At 36.0% G+C, this 26,852-nt stretch overlaps 1 protein-coding gene and 1 long non-coding RNA gene across 2 annotated transcripts in view; one reads left to right on the top strand and one right to left on the bottom strand.

The window, feature by feature from the left end:
• LOC116422569 overlaps positions 1-5,450 on the bottom strand; it is a 210,388-nt gene extending 204,938 nt beyond the window's left edge. The window contains exon 1 of the long non-coding RNA XR_004233222.1: positions 5,366-5,450. This is a non-coding gene — a long non-coding RNA (uncharacterized LOC116422569). The remainder of the gene's footprint in view (positions 1-5,365) is intronic.
• Positions 1-26,852, top strand: part of GRIN3A (glutamate ionotropic receptor NMDA type subunit 3A) — a 215,251-nt gene that overhangs the window by 128,960 nt on the left and 59,439 nt on the right. The window contains exons 4-5 of the mRNA XM_031961305.1: positions 7,931-8,076; positions 19,350-19,465. Of these exons, the coding sequence (XP_031817165.1) occupies positions 7,931-8,076; positions 19,350-19,465 (262 nt within the window). The remainder of the gene's footprint in view (positions 1-7,930; positions 8,077-19,349; positions 19,466-26,852) is intronic.

The following is a 26,852-nucleotide window of genomic DNA, read 5'->3' as shown; positions in this document are numbered from 1 at the left end:
TTGGCAGGCTGGCAATTACTGTGACTGCTGTCTCAGAAAAGCGTTTCTAAATGATTAAAATAAAATACATAGTACTATAAAGGAAATTTTAAAATGGTATTTTTTCCCCTGAAAGTTCATGGACTCTCCTGATTCTATCAGCAGATGGCCAGTAAATCCCAGATTAAGAACCCTTGGTGTAGCTCAATCCTTTTATTTTAAAGAGGAGGAAATGTAAGCTCAGATTGGAGAAGGAACTTACTACAAGTCACACATCTAGCTAGCTGAAGAGAGGGTTCCACTAATTCATTTATCATTGAACTCTGTATATGAAGCAAAATTATGAATCATGCTTTTATTCACTTAAGTTATAAGTAGGCAATGTAGGTGACTAAAACATGGTGCCTGTTTTGGTGATCAGTGTGATACACAGAAGTTCCATAGCAGCAGAGTAGACCTTCCCATCAAGTGGGTATCTGGGTTCTAACCTCTACCACACAATTGTGGACGCCATACTGGTCCCCACAAGGAAGATATGAATATTGAGGAGAAAGCACCAAAGTTTCTACTACATATCAATCAAAGGTACATCTTCTCCTCACAATTGCCAAAAAGAGAACGGTCTGGCCCTTTCAAGTTCTTTCTCCTCAGACTGACTTTTCAGCCTACAGAGAACATTGTCACCCCAAATGTCTCTCAGAAGATCTATGTGGCAAGAAATTGGGCTTAGATATGAAGGAATCTGCTACCTAGCATCTCATATTTCTCTTTCTTGTAGCACTAAATACATGGTGAATACTTAGCATACCATCATCCTCAGAGGCCATTTTATAAGGCTGCCCTAAGAGGAAACTCTAAGGGGTATTTGTAGAAACTTGGAATACTGACTCTAATACTAGCATGTTTTGTGATCTTGAGCAACTGTGTCTTCATCTATAAAATGGGGATAATAATATTTATACTACCTACCTTACAAAGCTGTTGTGAGAAAAAGGTTTGTAATATTAATAAATGAACTATTATTATTCCAGTTAATAATCTTTTTTGAAGGATGAGATATATAGGACCAAATAGAAAAATTTATAAACCATTTAGCACAGTGCCTGGCACATAGTAGGCACTATATAAAAAATATAAAAGCTTATTCCCTTCCCGTTCCCCTTCTCTTTCCCCTTTTGGAGAAGATACAAGAGGGATCTGCCTTTATACCAAGATCATGCCATCATAAAATTACAGAGTTGGAAAAGATCTCAGAAGTCACTTAGCCCAAGTCATACCTGAAAAAGAAATCCTCTATATATTCCACCCATTAAACAATGTTCATACTCTTTGTTTAAATAAAGAAAGGGGAGGACTTCCTAAGTCAGCTCCTTCACTTTTGAATGACTCTCATTTTTACGAAGTTCTTTCCTGACATTAAAACTAAATCTGCTTCTCTGCAATTTTCACCTACTGGCCCCTCTGGGGCCAAAGAGAACAACTATAATCCCTTTTCCATATGACAGCCTTTCCAATACTTGGAAGATAGTTATCACATCATTACCCCCACCCCCAACTCCACCCCAATCTTCTTCAGGCTAAATACTTCTCCATAATAAGGCCCCAGCATAATGTGGATTTGGGTAGCTCTACTTGAGCTTTTGCCAAAAGGCTTAATATGTCACTGAAGCTAGAGATAAATTTTCAGTATTTTCATTCATTTAGATTTAATCAGGCTCAAATTGCTGACTGCGGGCTCTGCAGTGAAATTACTGCCAACCCCATCTGCAATGCCCGCTGCTCTATGGTAACCAGAGAGGGAAGTGTATTTTCCACGGGCCACTGGCCATTTCTTACCTGATAATTCAGCTGAATAGCAAATTAATTACATACAGGGGAAGCATGTTTTTTTTTGTTTTTTTTTTTTTTTTTTCTGATGCCAGAGGACTTAACTATGGTCTTTGCTTCCTCCCAGAGTTTGCTAGAAAATAACCAACTACATCTAAGAAGTAAAATTTTTCCTCTACTTACTGAGGGTCTCAAATGAACTAGACTCCTAGTTCTTTTGTGCTTTCTGTATTTTTGTGAATGAGCATATGTATTTAATTTTTGTTTGGCTACCAATTCTGTGTTTTCTGGAGTTAATATGGGCAACACATGGCAACAGAGTTATGTTTCTCCAGAAAAGTGAAAGGGATATGGGCTCATTCACCCTTAATCCAGATTGGTGCTTGTCCTTCCTTCTCAAAAAGGACCAAAATGACATCACTACGGTAGAGTCAAGTTACAGTGTGTCCAGCTGTGGCTGATCAGACCAAGAAGAGTTTGGAATGCTCTGTCACCAGTCAAACACCAATAGTCTGTATGAACATTTGGGCTGGACTCTCGTGCTTCTTCTGAGCTAATTCCATTCTGCTTCACTCAGAAAGAACAGCACCTTCTCTGAGGAGGGCACAGCATGCTGGGCGGTCCTGTGCCAGTGTCTCCCATGTCACACAATCAATTCTAAAGTCCTTAAGAGACCTTGAGAGTGTCCTTGTATCGCTTTTTCTGAGCACTTGCCCTGTGTGAGTTCTCCATCAAATAATCTTTTTGGTAAGCATACATTTGGCATTCAAACAATATGGCCAGTCAGTATTCTTGCCCAGGTTCTGGACAATGGACGATGCTCTTGAGCTTTCCCAGTCATCAGTGGAGTGAAACAAGCCTGCGTGCTTGCTCCCATGCTTTTTTTTAGCATGATGTTTTCAGTCATGTTATCAAAGGCCTTCAATGTAGACAATGGAATCAGTCAGCCACTGCACTGATGTAAATTCTAATACAGATAATTTTTTGTTGTCGGGTTTTTTTTCCCGTAGGAAGTCTGCTTTGAAGAGTTTGAATAGAAAGTAGGCAGTGGTTCTGAAAATTTCAAGTGATAACTTGTTCTGGTAGATAGAAGAATAGTCCAGATTCCAGAATAAGAGAAGAAAACAACAAACCCCAGTAGATCTGATTGAGGAAAACAAAAGGAGCAGGTAGTAACAGAGAGGGTATTCATAAATTAGTCATCAATGACTACTGCATTCAAATCCTCTAATACATGTTTTTGTCTCTATTTTCTTCTAATGGAGGTAGTGTTATACAATGATAACCAAAGATTGTACTTTTCTAATTTCTAATTAATAATAAATGGTACATCTGCTGAGAATAGTGTTTGTTATCATAATGCTTTAAGGTTTACAATACTCTTGACAATAGCCCTGTGAGATAAGCAGTAAAAGTGTTATTACCACTACCTTACAGGTGAGAGATTTGACCTGGAGTGATCAAATTAATTTTGCACCAAGAAAGCATTAGGTTGTAAACAATTTCGTTCACTGCTGAACCAACTGCATTTAGACCTTGGACTTACCTTTGAATGATTCCAGGTTGGAATTTAATTTCCCCACTTTTCCCAAGAGAGCAACCTGACCCTTTACTCACCTACAATCCATAGAATATCCAGTAAAAATTCTCTCCAAAATAGTGGTGCTCGTGAAAGAAATCATTTATACTGATTTATAAGATATCCTAAAATAACTACTGCCTCTTGTCCTATTGTGTAAATTTACAAAGATCTTTTCCACACAAAGTATCTATTACATTATACAATGCCTTCTGAGTACAGGATTGCTGTGAGAAACAAATGGAATAATTCAAGTAATAGATGTAAACTTTAAAAGATTATTTTTACTTTTGCTCCAGACTTTTAATTTCATTCATATACAGAGCTCCCTAGTAAAGAAATTCTCTTTGCCATTTCAGATTCAGCACCTGTTCTGCAATTTATAGTTTTAGACAATTGCCAAAGAGCACTAAGAGGTTAAGTGACTTGTTCAGGGGTCAGAAAATCAGTGTATGTTGGACACATGGCTGAATCTCAGGAAATCTTGGCTCTGAAGCCAGATCTCTGTCCAATTCTAAGCCACACCTCAAAGCACTATATAAATATGTTATTAGTCTTATTGCAACAGAAGCAGATGATGAAATAAATAAGTAAACAAACCCAAGTAAACAATTCCCTGTAAATTAGACTAGACTAAACACAAATCAATAGCAAAGAAATTGGAACGAGGGATGGAGTAGATACAGAGAGAATAAATATTGGAAAGGTTCCACCTGGTAAGAGGTAAGGAACTGATATTTGTACCATTGCCTCCTGGATCCAAGTCCTACTCTCATCTGCACAGGAAATCTTTCCACTGGTATAAATTCCATTGGTATAAATCACAAACCATCCTTTTTCATCCTATTTAATACTCAACAAAGTATTGTATTCTACAGAGAGGCACTCTCCAAAATGTAGGAGACTCTGGTCCTTTGAAAATTCTAAAGGTTCAAATATAGTCCCAGAGTCTTTCAGTCACTATGGATCATTCCCACTGCATAAATAACTTCCTTTTCTAGTCACAAATATGCTTAACAAAGTCTTTTATGTACCTTTGCACAAAGACAGTAGTCTATGACTTCTTAAGGAAGAATCAATTAAGTATCAGGCACTGTGGTAAATGCTAGTCATGCAAAAAAAAAGGGAAAAGATAGTTTTGCTCTCAAAGAACTTGCAATCTAAATAAAGTAAAAATCAATGAGGGAGAAAAAGAGAACCAATAGAAGATTTATAATAGAAAACAGTGAAGGGGAAAAAGAGATCAGGAGAGAAGAGGAAAGCAAACCATAGAGGAGAATTGAATGCACTTTTAGGATTTTCTTCTTCCTGTAATAGGAAATGTGATTTGTTACCATGTCAAAAGGAGAGGGAAGAGAACAAAGCGCTTATTAAGTACTTACCAAATGCCAGGTACTGTGCTAAGAAGTTTACAAATACCTCATTTGATCAAATGAAGATGTATGTCAAATTTACAAAATAGCCTTTAAATTTCTGAATAGGCTGAGTCTCTATGCTGAGCAGTAGAAAATGTTCCTTCTTCCAAATTTTTAGTGATTTATATTTCTAAAATCTTGATGCCTTTTACCCTATGAGTAACTATACGGAAATGGAACAGATATGGGCCATAAAGGGAGAAAAGAAATCCCAGTTCATCTTTTTGGGAAACTTCACCTATGGAATAGAATTTTTTTTCCTAGAACTGTAAACCCCAAAGGAACTTTAGTAAATAAAATTATTATTTTATGTGTGCCAATGAGTCTACATGAAGCAGGAGATGTGATATGAAAAAATCAACATTTATTCTATCAATAATAGAAAGGGAACTATGACAGCTAAAGAGAGCTAAGATCTTGACTTGGAAAAGATCTCTACTAATTCCCAAGTGAATAACCATCCACCAGAAGGAGCACTGTTAGGAATACACATAAGAGCAATCAGAAAGGCAAAGCAATCCATCTCTGTAGCAGAAAGAAGGCAGCAGTTAGTTATTGGCAATACCTCTGTCTCTCTCCTCCTCTGAGACTGTCTGTATCCAGCTTACAAAAGCAAAGGTAGCTCCAGGCTTTGAACTTCTATATTTCTAAGTAGGTCATTAATACTATACAGCTACCTGTTGACAGAAAAGAGGAAAGGAGAGGAGGGGACACCTCTTTGTGATAGAATAATGAGGCTCTGAGGAGTCTAGAGAACCAAGCAGCTTCTCTTATGAGTCTATTTGTATTCTCATGAGTTTTGTCTGTCTTAGGGAAGTAGGCAGTACCAGCTGCTCTGGATCTCAGTCGTAGATTAAATAATAGACCTGAGTGATAATGATGCTGTGTCACAAGGTCAGAGATAGCTGTGTCCTGGAAAATACCTCCTGAATTAGTAAGGAAATCCTCTTCCTCCTCTCAGAAGAGAAACTGCTGATTGGGAGCACAGTTTTCCAAAAGATGCTGTGTTAGTTTGGTTTGTTTAAATGTTTTTCCTTACTAGAAGAAAAAATTTAATGCAACAAGATAGCAGAATTTGAGGAGAAATGACTGGTGGGAAAACAAAAGGCAGTAACAAAACTTTTCAAAAAAATAACACTAAGTCTTTTTCATACTCTGGAGTAAACCTTTGGGGATCATGGGAGGTTGCAATATTCTGGCAATAATGAACTACTGAGTACCTCTCAACTGTTTAAAAAAAAACCCTATGGGTTGATATTTTATAAATTATCCTGTGTGCCCCCCCCTTTTTTTGCATAAGTAAGAATATAAAAATGTCTAAAAGCACACTTCACTTCAATAATCACAAACTACCCAACTGATTTCTTCATGAGTGTACTGGAAACGGTTCTCAATTATTCTTAGTGGCTGAATCTCATGTTATTTTACTAGCTACAGGCAGCACCACTCACATAAAAGAGGTAAGTTACCTTTCAATTATGAGATAATTCTCATCCCAGAGAGATTTGATAGGATTTCATAATACATGCTGTAAACCCTTTAAAATGTGTCCTCATGATGCTATAAAAATATTGATTTCCATCAATCAACAAGTATTTTTAAAAGCCTCTTCTAAATTTACTGGCTATATGAGTATTATTGCAATGTTTCCATTGTGGCTCAAGAGTTCCAGGGATAGTCTAAGGTTGTCTAGCTCCTTCTAGGACTTATTAGAATCCATGAGTTCACATTATTGCTAAATCAGGAGTATTAGGGGAGAATGTAGTAGCTCTGGCCTGTGTCAGCACAGAGCAAGCTGAATGAAGCAAGCAGACTGCTGACCAGCACACCTGTGGGGGATACAATGGTATTTTGCCTCTGGTAGTTGCCACGAACATTAATCATGTTTTACTGGGACAATACTGGTAACTTAGCAGTTTCTTCAGACTTGGGAAAATTTTAGGGTAAAAAAATGTCATATTCTCTATATATCCAATTTAAAGTAAATGCATTTTGAACAGTAAGTCCTTAAATTAAAATATTAATATAAAATGTGAAATACCATGTAAAATAAATATATAAAGACAAAAAAAAGACCAAGCAAAAACTATAAATTTTTTATTCAAGGTGAAAAATGCTCAGTTTCTAGTTGTTTTTTTGTTGTTGTAGTTATTGTCGATCTGACTCCATAGGTCTGCTTTTAATCTCAACAGATGTGAAGTAGTTAAAATCCAATATCAAATTCCACACTAGTTTGTCCTTACTATTTACTGGACTCAATAGGCCTAATTTCTCTTTCCTGTTTTCCAGAGAAGCTATAGCTTCTTACTGCATTCCCCAGCCCTCACTCTGTCATTCTTGTTGTCTGTTTACCTCCTCCAGTATTCTGATCTGCTTTTATAATTCAGGTACATGTTATCTGGTGTCAGGCCACCTCTCTCCAACACAACAGTTTGATCTTAATCCTCTTTAAGTACATCTCTGAGTAAATAACTCAGCATTTTATGTCCTGACTTCTTAAAGGAAACAGCTCCTTTTGCCACAAAACCAAACATTTACTTTAGATCCAGTGGAACAATCAAATACCACAAATATAAATTAGGTTTCTTCACAGCTTTAATTTATAAACCAATAGCTTTGGGAAAGTGCCTTGTAATAACAGATTGGAACATTTATTTGAAAATTTGTATTGTTTTTTCTACTCAAAGAGAAATACAGCCTGCAGAGATTTAAGAGAATGATTTAGGTTTGATACTACATATAAATAGTACCTGTCAAATAAACAGACTGATTCTATAAGTCACACAGAAAAATCATTCTTGTTACAGTTATTATATGATAACGTTACCTCTTGTCCATACAACTCAAGACGGCAACCAAAGGTTACTATTCCCCTATTTAAATGCTGATTGACAGATTTTCCCAATGTTCTGGGAGATTACATTGAATTTTCCATTTGTTGTCATGCTTTAGAAGAAAGATGCCTGAGGTGAGTGCTAAGATGACTGCACGTTATGTATGTGGTTTTATAGGTAACTGTACTTTTATATTTTCTTTAAATTACAAAAAGTGAAGCATTAGGAGGATATTGGAAACTAATTACAAGAATGAGAGTACAGCCTTGCTTTTTCTTTGTTTTTCTTTCTCTTAGCTTCATCATCCCTCTCAAGGCTTTCGATTTGGAACAGTTCGGGAGAGCAGTGCTGAAGATTATGTGAAACAAAGCTTCCCGGAGATGTATGAATATATGAGAAGGTACAATGTACCTGCCACCCCAGATGGAGTGGAGTATTTGAAGTGAGTGTCAGCTTGCCTAGGCCCTAAATGGGATCACTGAGGGAAAGGCCATTTAGCTACTGACACAAACTTTGCACACTATCTATAAATGTGATGCTGCCTTTTAAATCAGCTGCTTTGGGTATGTATTCTGTGCTCATTGGTATCTCACATATTTGTCAGTGGGGAGAAGAAGCACTTCCATAACCTAGATTGGTGGGTGATTGCTTAATCTCAGGCTAGAGCTATCTGCACAAAAGCCAATGGTATTGTTTAAAGTAGCAGATGATGGAAAATATAAAAGTTGATCTGATACCACTTGGGAAAGCCAGAGCAACACAATGATCAAAACAAGGAAATGCAGGAAGGGGCTAATATATCCCTAGGAAATACTGCATGATAAATCATCAACCCCAGGCAAGCCTGCTGTTGCTAAGACAAAATAAGATACATAGTAAAGGTGTTTATACCTTCTTCCACCTAATATCTTCCTGATATGAAACCACCAGAGGAAAGCAGGCCACAGCAACATAATTCATTTGCTGTCCTTCATGCATCTTGAAAAAGGAGAAAAAGTCTCCAAGGATGACCTGGTTTGGTTTTTCTGCTAAGAAGGGAGTGAATTGTGCCTAGATGACATTAGAAAAAAAAAAAAAAAAAAAAAAGATTTAATACAATAAGTGATAAGCAAGTAGCCAGAATGATTAGTGCATTTCCTTCCTTGCTGGGACTGAGACAATGATACACATTTACTTGCATTTGATTAACTGGGAAAATCCATCAAACTTCTTGTTTCTGGAGTTAATGAGATAAAATGCTAAATTGAAATTATATAATTATTCCATGCTCTATGATATATTATAGCTCTTTCCTCAGTTTCCTTAGTGAACAACAGAAGAATTTTTCAAGCCCTTGTAAAATACTTCTTACTTTAAGCCAATGTACTAGGAATCAGATCTAATGGAAAAAAACTTCCGTTTTCAAGCAACTGCTATATCATATAAGATGTATAATAGCTGAAGAACACTTTTTCACAAATGTAATCAGATTCTAAGTTCCCTGTTGGCCTACATTCACTGAAAACTATAGTATCTTTTTCATGGTATTTATTTTTACTATTCAGTTATTTGATGAAATAACTTAGAAAAGTAGCAATAAAAGATCCTCACACAATTTTGGGCAATCTCCCATAAATATACAGGTCATCAGTGAGAAGAAAGGACATTCATAGGATCACATGTGGAGGGGGAGGAAATTAAAGCTAACAAACATGGAGAATGCATGGGCCCATATACAAAAAGGCCCAGAAAATATAGGTATGGCCTGCATACATGTGTGGCAAGCCTGCTAAGGTCTTTAGATAATAACATTTCATTGTTCTACCGGGTATCATCTCTCATCTCTGCTATTACTCATATAATAGTCTATCCTGGACTGTTTTTATAATCATTACCTACTGGGCTTCAAGTAGAATCCTCAACTCAGATCCTATTTCTTTGTCATAAGAAGAGTAGGCTTTGTCAACTATTTTTTAACTTAGATCATAGAGACTAAGCCACAACTCTTTTTCAGAGATAGAATTCTCAAACACCTAATAGTCAGAAAAAGGCAAAACACAGCTTTCCATCTAATTAAAGCAGAAAAAAAAAAATTGCCAACTCCCACAGCCTTAGCCTCAGAGGTTAAGCTATGGTGGAACACAGTTTAGTCAACATGGACAAGTCTGTCTTTTGAATTCCCTTTTTCCTACTAATCATATCCATGTGATCACAAAATTCTGATTTCAGGTTAGAAAATCCTTTTAAGTATCATAAGTTGCTTAAATGTCAGTGTGCTTTCTGCCTCAAATCATTTTAAACACTGCTTTGCAATGAAATTCAAAGAGCTGTGTGAGTCTGAGGCACCATGGTTCCCTAGAGCCCCCAAGATCTTCTGGGCTTCCCATGTAAATGAACAGATAGGAAAAGGCAAAAATAAAAAGAATGAATAGGCTGCTACCAGATAATCACCCTATATGACAACTTTTATGTCTTAAATTCTTGCCTTTCACATACAAATGTAGCCAGTCATAATCTTTCTAGGCTTTGTACTTCCTTACAGATGTTTCACTTATTCAAAAAGTCCACAATTTTATCATTGTGCATACTCATTTCCCTAACTCAGATAACAGCCATCCATATCCTAGCAGATGGTTTCATGAATTGTTGCAGCCAAAAAAATATCCATCATGTGATGTGCATCTCCATATTTAAGGAAGCCAATTGTCAGGCGCTCATCCATCAGCAGGCCTGTATTCAAAACTTTTCTAGCTTGACAAAAACTTGCAGAGCTTGTATTTGGCTGGTATGTTCATTAATTTGGGATCACTTCCACGGCACACTGACACACTGAAGGAGAATGTTACTGAAGGATAGCTTCAGTACTTACTTAATTGGAGATTTTAGTTAAGCAAGACTATAAAAAAGTTAGATTCATTGATCATCTTCACACTTAGGAGGTCAATATCAAAATTCTCTCCTGTGTATAAAAATTCAAACAGGTTTTCTTCTGCCCATCTTCTAGATTCTCTCCTCCAACTAAAACTCCTGCCCTGGCAGAGGGATAATGGTCAAGATACCAGTCACAGCTGTGTTCCCAGCTGTGCAGCAGCTGAGAAATTAGCTAAGCTTCATTATCTACATTCCAACAGCCCATGCACAACGAGATAGGATGCTCTACTACAGGATCAGACCCCTCACTTCCATCCTGCCTAGCATCTATTCTTCCCCAAGCCAGACCTCTTTGTAAATATGAAGTCCCCCATACAGAACTAGGATGCTCACACAGGTAGGACCCTTGCAAACAGACTCCCCCAAGCACACACATACTTCAAGTAAGAGAAAATCCATGCAAAGTGTCAGGATACACTCAATACAGAGCTAGGATTTTTATACACACAGAGAGGTAGACCACCCACTTATGCACACAAAAAGACACCTACTCACCGACACAGGAGGAATATTCTTGGGGACAAGGTGGAAAGCTTTGGCGGTATACTTGGGTGCTCTCAAATGAGAATGGTTGAATGACCAGATCCACAGAGTAATTATTAATGAATTGATGTCAACTCACTGCAGTGTCCTCTAAGAATTTGTTAGCCCTTTTCTGTTTAATATTTTTTATTAATAATTGGATTCATGAATGGCATACTTATCAAATCTGCAAAGGACTGCAAATTGGAAGCTACAGTGATAGAATAAAGATCTTAGAAGATCTCATCAGAGTAGAATACCAATCTAAAAAAGAAAAAGCCCAAGAGAAATAAATACAGAATGTCACATTTGGGTTCAAAAAATAGCTTACAAAATAGCACAAAATGGATGTGTTGTAGCTAGGTAAGAGGTTCATCTAAAAAAAATCTCAGGGATCTGTAAGCTCAAGATGAGAATTAGGATGACTATCCCCTGATCTCAGGATTTATCACCACTAAGTTAGGACACACACATACACACACAAAGGTAGAATACACCCACTGGATAAACATAGGATGACCTCTTACCTATAATGATTTGCTACACATCTATACACAAAGCTATGGCACCTATGTACAGAGCTAGATCGTTCCTCCTTATTCAGTATAGTAATCAGGTATCCTTACTTCCCATCCTAAAATTGTATATGTAGGGTTGGAAGCATGCAAAAAGTGGAGGAAGTTAATTTTCAATGGATTCAAAATTCTATCTAGGTCTTCTTTTGTTATATTTAATATAATTCCTATAAATCCTCAGCTCCCAGTGCCATCATCAATGCCTTCATACTATCCTTTGCTTCAAAGAATCACTGAATCTCTGAGTGGAGGGGAAAAAAACCCCAGAAGTCATATACTACAACAAGTATCATCTTTCCAATATTCTTAATTTTTCAAATCAATATTTCAATATTCAATTCCAATAATTCTCATGAATTACTAACCTAACCACTGCTCAAAGATCTCCAACAATGGGAAATTGACTACTTCTTGAAACAACATTTTTCACTGGTAGATAGTTTGAATTATGAAGAAGTTTTTCATTCTATTGAGCCAAAATCTGCCTCTCCAGATGGCACCACTGCTTCTTGTTCTGTCCTTTGTGGCTAAACAAACCCCTAAGCAAAACATGTTTAATTATTCTTCCATGTAACAGCATTTCAAACACTTGAAGATAAATAACATATTCCCCCCACAAGTCTTCTCTTTTCGCAGCTAAATATACTCAGGGTCTTCAATTTATTCTTGTATGTCATGATCTCTATTGATCTGACCATCCTACTCATCCTCCTTACTAGTTTACTTCCTAAACAGTAGGATTGTCAGTTCTCTCATCCAGGAAACTATACCTCTATTAATTACTCTAATAACAGAGTTCTTTTGGGGGGAGTTTTATATGTCACAATATTGACTTACATTGGGGTTATATTCCCCTAAAGCCCCAGGTAGTTTTTTTTTTGTTTTTTGTTTTTGTTTTTTAATAAAACCTGCTCTCTATTCATAAGTTTCCCATCTATTATTTGGGCAATTGATTACTCGAGTTACTTACAAGGCTTTATATTCCCTCCTATTAGTAATTCTACTAAATTTTCTCAGTCACTTTAGGTTGTCTAGTTTTTGAGATCCCAGTATTATTATCTAAAATTATAACTATCTCTCAACTTTGTGCCATTTGCAAATCTGATTGCAAATCTGTCATTGTGTCATTTGTAAATCTGAAATTAGCTTTGACATTAATCATAACTAAAAATGTCTTAATTCTAATGTTCCATATCATATCTTCATCTTCTGATTCCTGAATTATTGTTATCAAGATATCTTAACATTCTATTTTCTTCTTTTTAAATAAAGTATATATTTGCATAGCCATGGTCTGATTATGAGTAATATCACATAAATTCTCAGCCATACCTATGATATTTAATTCACTTCTTTATGGTAAGATCTCTAGTTCACAGGATTTATTACTAATGCATTGTGCATTTGTACATAGAAATCTCAAGCCATGGCTTTTGTTGTCTGCATTCTAATTGGATAATGTCTCCTGGAAGTTATTAGATGTGTCCACTAATATTCTCCTTCCTTTGTTATACCTTTATTTCTGAAGTAATCTACTTATTAGATGTTTGTGGGTGCCTCCATGTACTCTCAACCAAACTCATGTCTCTAAACAAATATATATCTATATATGTTTACCCATTTTTTACATGAACTCCTCTGGCTAAGAAGCCATAATGATAAAGAGATAAATAGACTGATAGACATAAATTTGTATATCTTAATTTGGTATCTAGAAATCTAAATCACATTCTTGGAAACAATCTTAACTACCTATTCACTCCCTAAATTTGTATTTCTTTTCTAACACTGCTACTTTCAATTAAAAGCAGTGATAACACTACCACAAGTACCCCTGAGGTTTTCTATTTCACAAACACTAGAAGTGTTCCCTAGGTTCATTCTGCAAATAGCACTTTTACCACATGAATCAACAATAGAGGGCATTAATTTGTCAGTTTTGACACATCTCCATTTTATCCCACATGTACCCCAAAGGAAAAAAAAAACCTGTCTCCTTATTTTCCATGTAAAGTTGGCATATGTCACTTGTACCCCTCAATGAGTCCTTATAAATCATCATTAGTTGCCTTTTTCATTCCTGACCATTCTATACAATCATTCTTCAGAGTACAAGAAACTATCAAAAAGTCTGTTTCTATGCCCTAAGGCAAGTGTTCTTAATGCTCTTTCTTGTCTCTCATTTGGCGGTCTGGCAAAGTCTATGCTCCTTTCTCAAAATAATGTTTTAAAAAGCATAAAATAAAATACATGGAATTAGAGAGGAAACAGTTAGTTTGAAGCACAGTTATCAAAATAATGTTTTTCAAACACATGTTCACAAACCCCAAGTCAAGGATCCCTACCCTAAGAGAAAAGCCTTGAATCTATCACATTCTTCACAAGTTTGGTAGTTCTCATTTCCTTCCTACTGAGTGTCATTGTTTCATCCATCAACCACCTGCCATAGGTCCCCTCTGTTTGCTTGGAGTCTTTTTCATCTTTGTTTTCCTGCTGAATCACTTCTGTCATTCTTAAGAAGAATATTTCATTCTTCCAAGGTCTAGAATAGAAAGTTATTCCTCTAGATCTTTCACTTTCTTCTCTAGTAGTGAGGGCAGCCTAAATTTTATGGAAGGAAACTACCTGACACTGGAAGAAATCCATTGTACACTCTTTTTTCAAATCATTTGCAAATTCCTCCTTGACTTTCCTATTAAAACTGAGATTCTCAATTCTCTGCTGCTTGCTTTTATTAGTTAAGTGACAAACCACCTCTGAAAACTGTCTAATTGTCATACAGTTAATTGTGTTACTAGCTCAGAAGTGAGGTTTTATCAAGACTTGCCAATCTTAGTATTGCTTTTCCCTAATTTTTTATTACTCTTAATTTCTCAATATATTTGATCTATAAGTAGCTGATTGGTACTAAAATATTTATTGTAAACAGAAGTTTACCTGAACTGTTGCCTGCTAGATTATAACCATTCTCCATAAACGTATAAATGTAACTCTTCTAGCTATTTTCCATCTTTGTCACTATCTTTTCTTCTCTCTGCTATTCAGATTTCAGGTGTCTCCTATTACACTCTTACCTCATTGGTATTTCAGTATTTCCCTGAGAGGACCATGAAAGTATCACAGTGTAGTCTCACCTCCATAAGAAGCATTCCATATTCTAGGTTATATACTTCCTCTCTATTCTTTCTCCCTTCAAAACTTGCCTGTCCTGCTTCCAACTCCTTAAGAGTCTGGATTTCCATTTTCTAAGATTACAGGGGTTGTTTTGGTTTAGTTTGGTTTTCTTTCCCATAAACTTAACTCTTCTAGAGTCTTTATGGCTAATAATGGTTGTGTTACCTTTTTCCTGAGGTACTTGCATTGCTTAAATGGGATTCTTAAAGATAGAACCCAAAGAAACACCCAAAGAAACAATATCTAAGGTCAGAGAACAGGATGCTATCACAAGCGAGCAAGGGAGATGCCTGAAGAAAAAAAAAAAAGGGAAAAAAATCTTTCAATTTAACCCATGTAATAGAGGGTTCTTTAATGGTCTTCAAAGCATTAATAATTAGCAATTCCGTGGACCAAACAGGCTGGTGCAAGAACCATGAAAGTTCATTCCTAGAAGGCATCTTAAATATCATCAAGATCAAGCTCCTTATTTTATACAAGAGGAAATACCAAGTCATTGACAAAATCCAGTTCTTATCTACCAGTCCACTGCCTTTTTCACTGTCTGAACCTTTAGCCTTGGATTATGCAGGAATATTCTGTCAACCCACAAAAGAGGAGGGGAGTCCATTAATTATTTCTTACCATTCCTTGTCAAGTGGAGGGGGAGAGAATTTTAGAATTCTTGCCATTTTATAGAAAGGGTTAAATAAAGCCTATGGATCTGTAAGTTTAAGGAAAATGGTAAGCTCTTGATTTACCAGTTCCCAAAACTGCAATCAAATCACTAAATTTTAAAAATATTTAACCCAAATTTATTAGTGAGTGATGATAACTAGTTTTCTAGAGTGCAAGTCCAAATTAGTTCTGTGTTTTGTGATGTGAAGCGTGCTTTTCAGGCTCCAAGTACCCTCTGGTTTGAGTAAAGTTGTTCTGCTAAAACTTCACTCTATTGCAAGGATTCTATTATGTTTCAAAGCAATAACCCCACAGGAGATGAGCTGCAGCTGGAAATACCTATTTTTAAAAGCATCATTTCCGCTCCAAGCTGCAATAAACTCTGGCTTCTATCTGAATTGGAGTCAAAGTGAGTTGTACTCTGGAGACCTTTCCCTTACCTTCAAAGATTCTTGATTTTTCAAATAGCCAAGTAGAAAAGTGGATAGGATTATAGCATCATAGATTTAGGTTGAATGGGACTTTCAAGGGCATCTAGTTCAACCCCCTTATTTTATAGATGAGGGAACAGAGGCCTCCACAGGTTAAATGCCCAGAGCACACAAATAGTAACTAAGAGAAGTAGAATTTGAAACCAAGTCTTCTGACTCAAAATCTAATGTTGTTCTGATTATACCATGTTACTTCAATACTATACAGATATTTATATTGTCTCCTTCCTTGCTTGTGGTCTGAAGAAAGTCTTTCCTGTACAAGACAGACTATCAGAGCAGAATAAGCAGGCAACTCTGTGGTATGACTTCAAAACCAGGAAGTTTCTCTTGATATCTCACCAAAAAAAAAGCTCTTGGTAATGTCTGCAATTTAATATACTTAAGTCATTCTCTTGATTCGAGCTAAATACAAAAGACACAAATTCTTCTTAGGAGATGTAACATATTTGGAATTTATCAAATTCTTCCCTAAATTCATATAGGATTGAAAGAGGAAGCTTGAGTATACTTTATACTTAAAGAATACCCTTTAAGTATAAAGAATAGAAGGGACCAATGATGGAAAATAGAAAGAAAGGAGAGGTTAGGAACACTGAAGAAATGCCTTGTCCACTGAATAAAGTTTTTTTCATAGTAGATTGTTGGGAAAAGCTGCCATGTTGAAATAAATTCATGCATGCTTTATGTTTCATGAATAATCACATGCTTGAAGGTCAGTAGGGCTGCTTCTTCCCATCCCCTCCAGGAAGGTCTTGAAAATGCCCTTCCCTAAGACCACTATGACCAGTTCCAACAGGTATATTTTGACCATCAAGAGGGATCACAGGAAAGTGAGTGTGGTGGTGTTTTCTTTGAGACTGTTTGTATGTCAATGAAGATTTTTTCCTCCCTGTCCACTTCTCTTTCCTCCACTTTTCTGTTCCCTCCTTCTCTTCCTTTCCCTTCCCCTTTCCATTTCTTTTCCTTCCTTCACTTTTCCTCTTCTCTTCCTTTTCTTTTCTCTTTCCCTTTCCACAAGTTTACACCATCTGATATCACATCTTTCCTAGACTAATGTAATACCTTCATAATTGTTTTCCTTTCTTTTTCCTGGTTCAATCTCTACACAAACCCAAATGATATCCCTAAAGCACAAATCTGACCATGTCATTCACCTGTTCAAAAAACTTCAATGGTCCCTACTGCAGCTAGCATAAAATATAACTACTTCTTCTATCTGCCATTTATAGCCCTTCACAGAGTGAGTCCAATAAACCTTTCCAGTCTTGTTTTACATTACTCTTCTTTATGTGAAATGCTTTCTAACTGAATTGTTGTTGTTTTCCAAACTCAGAATTCCATCTCCCATTGCCATGTCTTTATACAGCTTGTATCCATACCTAAAATACACTCTATCCTCACATCCTCCTCTTAAAAATCTTAAAAATTCAAAAAAAAAAGTCTTGACTTCCTTCAAGGGTCAGCACATGTGTTACTTCCAATGGAAAACCTTTCTTGATCTTCCTAGTTACTTATGTTCTCTGGAGTCAAATTGTTTTATATTTTCTTATTTCTTTATATTTTTCTCCCTCAGAGGAATGTAAAGTCCTCTGAGAGAAGGCAAGAACTGCTTTTCATTTTTGGTTTTTTATCCCCAGGATGTGCTTTGCACATAGTGGGCATTTAATAAAGGCTTGCTGAAGTGAATTGTTTAAAGAGTACTGGTCCTAGGCTAAGGATTCCCAACTTTGAATCCTTCCATCTGCTGGCTGAGCAAGTCACTTAATCTCTCTATGTGTCAATTTCCTCCTTTACCCAAAAAAAAATATATATTTGAAGATATGTTGTAAAAGACTATTTAAAAAAGTTAAAATGCCATACAAATGTTAGTTATCACTATCATTATCATCGCCATCATTATTATTATCATTATCCAACCTTTCTTGTGTATTGGAAGTAAACAATTATTCTAGTGCTTCATTTAGCCACTAAATACTACCTGCATTTACAATTACCATCATCATCCCCTCAAATAGAAATAGAAACTACTCTATTAATGTATACATAAAGATTGCCACTGGCCACATATTGACTTAATGTATATATGTATACATATATAAAATGTACACATTTTGTTAAATATTTAATCTTGTTGATCATACTCAGAGCTATTGCAGACATGTTTGACACCTCTGTTCTATAGCATAAAATTCAAACTCCTTATCCTGGTACCCAAGGTCTTTCTAGATCTAGTCCTCTATTCTTATTTTACCTTATTCCTCATCATGTACTCTATATTGCATTCCCATTCTTTTTCTGTCATCTCTCACTTATATACATTCAAATGGGCTATTCTCCATGGCTGAAAATGTATCCTTTCCTCACCTCTGCCTGTTGAATTCTTTCTCTATCTTCCATAAATTCTTCCGTGGTATTTTGCCCCTTTAAATATTTCTAGAGATCTGTCTGTATCTCTCCCTTGTCCCCATAACAGTCTACTTTACATTACATTTATGTGTACATATAATACCACCCCAGTAGATTATAAGCAACTTGAGCACATGAAATGCCCTTTTTCATCTATCTATCCTACATATAGAAGATGTACATTTAGTGTTTGTTGAATTGACTCAGTCGATCTTACTGGCCTAAAAACATCATTAATAACAATGACACATTTATATAGTGCTTTGCAATTATAATATGCTTTACTTATATTACCTGATCCTCACAACAAAATCTGTGACTAATAATGGCTAGAATTTGATACAGTAAAGCTATTATTTCCTCCTTGCACAGATGAAAATACTGAAGTTGTTTGCCATAGTCACCCAGTCCATAAAGGAAAGGGTTAGTACTCAAATCCAGTTCTAACTCCCTTTCCAGTATTCTACCTGCTATACTGTAATACCCATTGTAATGAATCATTTGCAGCCATCTCCCCTAGAGGATCTATGATTTTATTTATCCTTTCTTGCTCATTAACCCTCCCAGAGAGTGGCAACCTGACCTACAAAGTCTCCAATAAAGCTGATGCCGGATAAGGATCGCCATTTCAATCATATGGATTTATGAGGACTTCCTTCGTAAACTACCAGATCTGAGTCCCATCAGGAACCATATTAGAGAAGGTCAAAGCAGTTCTAACCTTCTCTTTGCCTGAGTCTATGGAAAGAAGTACCTTATGCCAGCCTGGAACAAGGGGAATTCAAATCTCATCCCCACTGAATTTACTGTCCTTGGTTTATATTCTTTAGTGTGTTGAGATGCAAAGAGAGTTAACTTCAGCACTAGCTAGCCTGATTCACCCAAACTTCCTCTACCCCTCTCTGATCTGTATGTAGTTCCCTCATTATTAATGACTCATGGGGTGGGGGGGTGTCTTCTTTTGGTCTTAACCCTAGGAATGATCCAGAGAAGCTGGACGCCTTCATCATGGACAAAGCACTCCTTGACTATGAAGTGTCCATTGACGCTGACTGCAAACTGCTCACAGTGGGGAAACCATTTGCCATTGAAGGTATAAATCAGTTGTTATTTTGCTCTTATTGAGTACATGTTGGGCTTGCCAACTTTGCAAGTCACCAATGCAGACATCAGCTCTGATGCAAAGAGATATCCATCTTTCCTTGTTTTCATTTTATTTACCTCAACCATTGATCTCAGAAGCTGTTAGAGCAGGGCATAGTTTTGGGGCACCATTTACTCACTCCGTCAACCAAAAGCAAAGCACTTCAAAGGCTGAGCTTACCCTCTAGGCCTAGGGAGAAAATTGGAAGTGGGGAAAGATGAAATAATTAACAGGTATTAGATATAACTTTATTCCCTGTTGATTTGATTTCTTCAGGGGTCAGATCTTGTGATCATTCTAAGTTTGTAAATAAGTTTGTAAAAAAAAATAGATTTTAAGAGCTAGATGGGACCTTCAATATCATCTTTCATTTTTTAGAGGGGAAAACAGAGGATTAATAAACTTAAAGGTGTTGCCCAAGGTCATCCAGAAATAAGTGCTAGTGTTTGGACTATAAACCAAGTCTTCATACTTTCATCCTGGTGATTTTTCTACTTGTACTTTGCTAACAAATGAAATGAATCACCCATTTTGAAATTAATTCTGAGATTACTGCATAGTCAGTTCTCTCTTTCAGTGCCCCTTAACCCTTGGGAGTGTTGTATTACCTCCTGACTATTGATAAATATTTTTTGCTGCTGGTTTTGTTCTGTTTACCTCCTCCTTCCTTGCCTGGACATAGTCCTTGTCCTCAAAGAGTTTATAATCTATCAGGATTTACATTCTATGCCAGCAGCATTAAAAGAAAGACAGCTATATATCCAACAATTCAACAAACATTTATGACTCTGTGCTAAAGGCTAGGCTAGATGAAGTAGGAGTTTCAAGGAGTTTACAAATTAGTCATTCTCATTTACCTCAATGCAATACAACGGAACTGAATAGACTACTGCCTGAAATCCTTAATTTCACCCAGCATATTAAATGGGAGATCCCTCCACCAGTCAATGTGTAATTAGAACAATGTGTCCAGCCACTGTGCTTCCTGAGATCAAGACAATTCAGGCTCCAATTTGCTTGTTTCAGTGTCTCCCTCCCCTGAACATACTAACAGCTTGCTGGCCGCAGGCTTTGCGTGTGTGTGTGATCGATGGCAAGAGTGGAAGCTGTTCCACTTTGCCTTCCTCCAAGAGCAATCAATCTCTTTCCTATTTCCAAAGGCAAAATGACCCTTCCATGAATCCAGAACTTCTCCAAACCAAACATAGTACCCAACAACTGAAAGAGGCAGAGAAAGTTGATGGGTCTAGTGATTTAGCAGTTTAAAGCAGAACCTAAGTCAGTTACTTAAGGTAGATTACCTGGACAACCAATTTTCTTTTTGGTGTGGCTCAACAAATTCCTGATGTGTAGAGCCTCTGGGAACAAGGAAAAACTTCAATTTTTTTTCTCTACTCCAGGTAATTGTGGTCCCTCTGCCATCAGCAGCAAGAATGAGTCATGTTGAGCATGATGACCTGCCTTATATCTGACCGAGCTGTCTCTTTTGCTCAAGGAGGTGACCCTAATTTCTAAGAAGGCAAGGGTGATATAGATTGTTCCACCCTGCTTTAGCTCAGTACCAGATGCCATTGTAGCTTTAATTAACTCCCTACCAGTTTTCTGCTTACATTCCCATCTGTGCTCTGGAAACTTTGTGTCTAGCAGTTGACATCATCTCTAGGCACCATGTTGTTTTTAGAGGGAATAAATGCACTATGGTTCATTCCAATGGTGGAATGCTGTGACTCCTTATGGGAAGGTCTTGCAACTCTCTATAAGAATGAGCAAGAAGACTGCAGGTTAGAATAGACTATTATTTTCATTGTTGGCTTCTTATGAAAACTTAATGAGTAAAGTTCAGAATAGATACTCTCTCTCTAAAGTTCTTGTTGTTAATTACACAAAAAGATAAGAGTTGATCACAAAAAAGTAACAAAGTATGTTTTTCACATCTGACATGGGTCCACTTAGCATCTTATCTATCTGTGAAGGTATAAAGTCCTTCATTTCACTGGTCTGGGGAATTCAGAATTGAACCACTTCTTGCCAGTGCTCACTTAGCTAGTTCCTGGATTGAAATGAAGAAATATAAAGAAAAAAAAACAACTGTCAATTTGAAACCTCTTTCCAATTGCATGGAGTAAAGTAAAAAACTATACAGAGGCTTCCATTACCCATTTTTACAATACTTTGATTTACTATTCTCATGAAAAAAGTTACCTTGGCTTAAAATATTATATTTCAATAGCCAGTGGAATTTTCATTGAGAAGTTTTAAAGTACTATATATAATATAAACAACTTGTAAACTCCTTGAAAGAAAAGGCCATACCATCTGATACTTTTATGTTTCCCACAATGACTAATATAGAAATTAGTACACACTCAACAAATAATTATTTAATTTATTATTTTAATTAACTAAAGTTCATTAATAAAATTTCATTAGATTCATAGTAATTTATGCAACTAACCAAATAGACAACTAGTAGTCTAAAACATCTAAAAAATTAATAAAGGTTACAGAATGCTAAAAATTACTATCAGGAATCACTAAGATAAAGAGGAGAATGAAGTATCTTAATTAAAATATACAATATGTTGCATGTTGATTTGCATTAGATAGATAGATAAGATAGAAGGATAGATAGATGTGTGTTTTGTGAATGTGTAAAGATATTAACCCATCAATCATCTTGCTTCTAAATTTCCCCCATAATTTGAAGAATGATTTATTTGACTGAATAAACAACTAATCTCAATAGCTAAGTTTTGTTTAAAAGTTCCTCAGAAGTAAATTTTGCTCTTAAGCAAGTATGCAGAAGGGAGGATCAAAGCTGCTAAATGTTCGAGAGACTATGGGAAGTCTTGGGTGAAATTGAATCTGATGTACCAGTGGAATGAAGAGTCACTGGAATTGGAAAAGGAAGTGTTAGGATAAATTAATACATGTCTCACAGTTAAGCATTGCAGCAATAAATGTCCTAGAAGGAACAAGGATAATGAAGATGAACAATAATGATATATGACATTCCATCAAAGAACTCAATGTGCTGTTAAGTCAGGCTTGTTTCAATGCCCATAAGAACCATCAATATTTTGGGTCAGTAAACTGAGACCAACAAGTTATGTAATTCACCCACGTTTATCCTACTTGTTTTAGGTCTTCTCTCATATACCTCTCTTTTCATCTTCAAAAGGGAACCTATATTTTGAAACTCTGAACATTAAGTCAATTAAAATACTTTTGAACCCTTTCTCCAGATTGCCTGCAAATAGCAAGTCATGTAAAGTCTGCCAAACTAAATGGATCTTTCTTTCATTCGAAGTTAACTCTAGTTACCTGAGAGGTTATTTCAGATATTTCAGGTATTTTCCAATCAGGTGTAAACACAGAACTGTTAACTTGTAAAAATCAATGGAACCAAAACACACTTCTACCACTCTTAACACAGAATTTCCAATTCATTTGTAGGAAAGTGACCAAGATCATATTCTGGAAATTGCTTCCCTGTCCTAGAACCAGCATTCTGTAGATAGTATGGCATAAATAGATTATTTGACTTGTAACCTGGTAGACACCTGAGTTTCAATACACCTCAGATTGTGCTGGCTCCATGGCCATGGGGAAGTTAGTTAACTTTTCTTATTTTCATCTGTAAAATGAAAGGCTTAGACTTGGTAGACCACAGGACCTTTACAGCTCTGTCCATGATCCTATAATTGTCCAAAGAACCTGATACCTTCGTTTTTCAAGCTGGAGGATATTATTCTGCTTCATCTAACGAAAATATGTTCAGCCTATTTCTGAAAGCAGCTCCTAGCTACTAATGGTAATTAAGAAAGTGATTCAGAATGCCAGAAGGAGCTGGAAAATAGAAGAGCCATCCTCTGGTCCTTGAGAACAGACAAATTTTAAATGCAAATGATGGAGAAAGAAAATGAAACCTTTTGCTTTTTAGTTCTTTTAAAAGTTTTTTAAGTTCTAATTATAGCAAAAATGTTGCTGTTTTATAAAATTTCCCCATACCCCAACCAAAATAAGTTTCATTTGTGTATCCCCCTCCCCACCACAGACTCCAGAGTTTTATTTTCCATTCTCTTTAATGGTGATATTCAGCAGAAGAGCCAAGAGTACAGCACTAATGTCTCGGCATTGGCTTTACATGTAATAGTGTAGCAAATTAGAATATCAGATGATAATGGATAAAGGTCTATTTTTACCAGGTCAATTGCAGTGTAACTGAGATATGATAAAGTAGAGAGATTTAATATTTATCACTTTTGATGTGGCAGGTTTTTTTTGAAATATGAATGTACATTAGATGAAGCTTTAATCCTAGTATATTTGAATACCTATACAGTGTTCTGAAAGCTTATTTTTAGAATAAGTATTGCCTCCTTGGAAGCATTCATTTTAAAAGACTTGGTTCTCTCCTCACATACTAAGTCTAGGCTATCACAATATATGATTCCAGAATAGATTTGTCATCAGGTGTAATAATCAGGGCAGGAATTGTCTGCTATAAAAGTCCAGGTAAAATTTAGAAGAAACTTGTTAAAAGTAGCTTTCTTGTTATGAAGTTGGAATGTGGACTTAATACTTAGTATCAAAGCCCTAAAGTCAGAAAGGACTTAAGAACTCAAGTATAACCCCCTCATTTTATTGATGAGGGAACTGGGTTTACAAGAAGGTTGGATGACTTTTGGTAGCAATAAGCTGCAGAGACCAGATTTAAACTCAAGACCTTTGCATCCAAATGACCATGATGACAATGGTGATGATGAATATCTATGTAGCACTTGAAAGTTTACAAAATGCATTATCTTATTTAGTCACCAAAACAACTCTGAGTTAAATATATAACATGAGCTGTTAAGTCATAATCTCAGAATTGTAAAGAGCCTTCAATCACATCTAATCAAGACCACATTCTACAAAATCACTGATAAGTAATCATGCAAAAACCTCCAGAGAGGTCAAACCCACTCTCTTCTCAGTCATCCCATTCTCCCTTTTTTTAAATTCTAAATTATTAGAAAGTTTTACTTACATGGAGTTTTAAGCTGCCTTGTTGCCATTTCTACTTATTGTTCCTAGTTTTACATGCTGGGAATACACAGACAAATGACAAAATCCTAAAATGTCACAATTAGAAAGGATCTAAGCTTCCTTCTAGTTCAATCCATAGCAAAGAGGGAAAAAAGAGGAAAAACAAAAAAGGAAAGAAATCCTTTCACATTTAACATACCCAAATAGTAGCCATTCAATCCCTTCTTTGAAGACTCCTAATAATATGAGGCTGGGCAGGGTTAAAGAAAGAATTCTGGAGGTACTGAACCTCCCCCCCACAACAGACCATTGCATTATTCTATAACTCTAATTATTAAGATTTTTTTTATTTTTTATTTTTTTTCCTCCTGATATCAAGCCTAAATTAGCCTTTTTTATTTTTATCCATTGTTCCTAGTTCTGCCCTGTGGGACCAAACCAAATTAATTTAACCCCTTTTTCACAGAAGAGCCTTTTAGATACCTACAAATAGATATCATGCATTTTTATCCTGGTCCTCTCTTCTTCAAATTCTCCATTAAGCACCTCTTATATGGCCTAAACTCAAGACCTTTCATTATTTTATAAATTCTCTTCAGCTCCAACTTCAACGTTCTTCCTAAAAAATGGCACACAGAACCAAATAAAGCATCCCAAATTTGCACTGGTTCTCTGTGTAACATGTATGGAAAAACACTGAAGTATACAGAGTACAGCAGAAGTTCCTCATACCTAGTCCTGGACAGAATACCTTTCTTAATGTAGTCTAAGTTTATATTACCTTTTGCCTTACATTTATGTAACACTGAATCTTCCATCCATTATATTAGTTATTCTCCTATTTTGGGGTCACCTACAGATTTGACAAGTGGGTGATAGTTGTGCCTCCAACCATGTCTTTGATAAAAATGTTGACAAGCACAGGACCAAGGAGAGATCTCTATAGTCCCTTATGGGGACTTGTGCCTACTAAGCTTATCTTCGAGGCCACATTTCGTCATTGTCCATGAGAATAGAAAGAAAAATTTTATTTAATGCTTTTCAAAAATTTGTACTTTATATACTGCATTCACATAATCTTCCATTGCACTATCCAAAAAAGGGAAATTAAGTAAGCTTGCTATATGATCTGCTTTTGAGAAACTATGCTGCCTCTTATATTTTCTGCCACTTATATTTTCAAAAATCACTCCTTTGTATGATATAATATTTACACAGCACAGTAAATGGTACATAATAGATGTTTAATAAATATCTGTTCCATCCTTTCCTTATATCCTAGAATCTTTCCAGGAATAAAAGTCAAGCTCACTTTTCTGTAGTTTGCAAATTCCACGTTCTTCCCTTTTGTGGAAATTATTACATTTGCCCTTCTACAGCCCTGAAATTTCTTCTATATTTCATTTTTTAAACTTACATATGAGCATATCCTATGTAATGGGAAAATATACTGGACAACCTGCCTTCCTAATAGATTCCATTATCAACCCTGCCTTCCAAACCAAAATAGCAAGGCACAGATTAGGTGTTCAAAAATATATATTAAATTGATTTGAAAAACTCTAATATCTTTTATTGTTATTGTCTTAATTTTTGACACCCCACTGTTAAGGAAGAAAAGAAATAATTAGGGGAAAACAATGTATATCACTTGTAAAAATCAAATGGTACTTTTGTATTACTTATTATAGCTATGTCAATTATTAAGCATAAACACATCCCTGACTTAGTATTTCAATGAAAAGTTTTGCATATCTGCTAAAAAAAAGAACAAAAACTCAATTTTCACATAACTGTCCTTAGAAATGAATAATAAAGAAAAAGAACTATAGAAAATATGTTTTTCATTAAGCACATGCAGTTTTTTGAAAGCTATTCACTTTTGATCTGTAAAATTTCAACCATACTTTCAGGTTATCTGCCTCCATTTTCCTGGAAGTTTAAAAAAAAAAAAAAAAAAGCTTTTGTAGTTGCAGCACTGAAAAGCTAAGAACAAAATTCAGTTGTCTGTGGTCCCTTTTATGTGGGTTTCTCAAAGTAATTTCCAGGATAGCAACAGACTAGAATGCAATAATTACTGTCCACTCAACCAGTAAGAAGACAGTGAAAAGATAAAGATGGCCCTAGTTTCCTGAGGTTTCAGCCCTGGAAAAGGATCCCAGAGGTTGCTGAGAAGAGAAACTATGAATCATAGACTGTATTGGGAAAGGCTTGAGGTCATCTAATTCAATTCAGAAAATATAAATCTCTTCCATAGCATTTCAAACAAGTAATCCTTCTACCTCAGCTCAAGAGTTCCATT

Source organism: Sarcophilus harrisii, chromosome 1, assembly GCF_902635505.1.
Source record: "Sarcophilus harrisii chromosome 1, mSarHar1.11, whole genome shotgun sequence".
Taxonomy (NCBI): Eukaryota; Metazoa; Chordata; class Mammalia; order Dasyuromorphia; family Dasyuridae; genus Sarcophilus; species Sarcophilus harrisii.
This window is presented reverse-complemented; position numbering and strand designations above follow the sequence as displayed.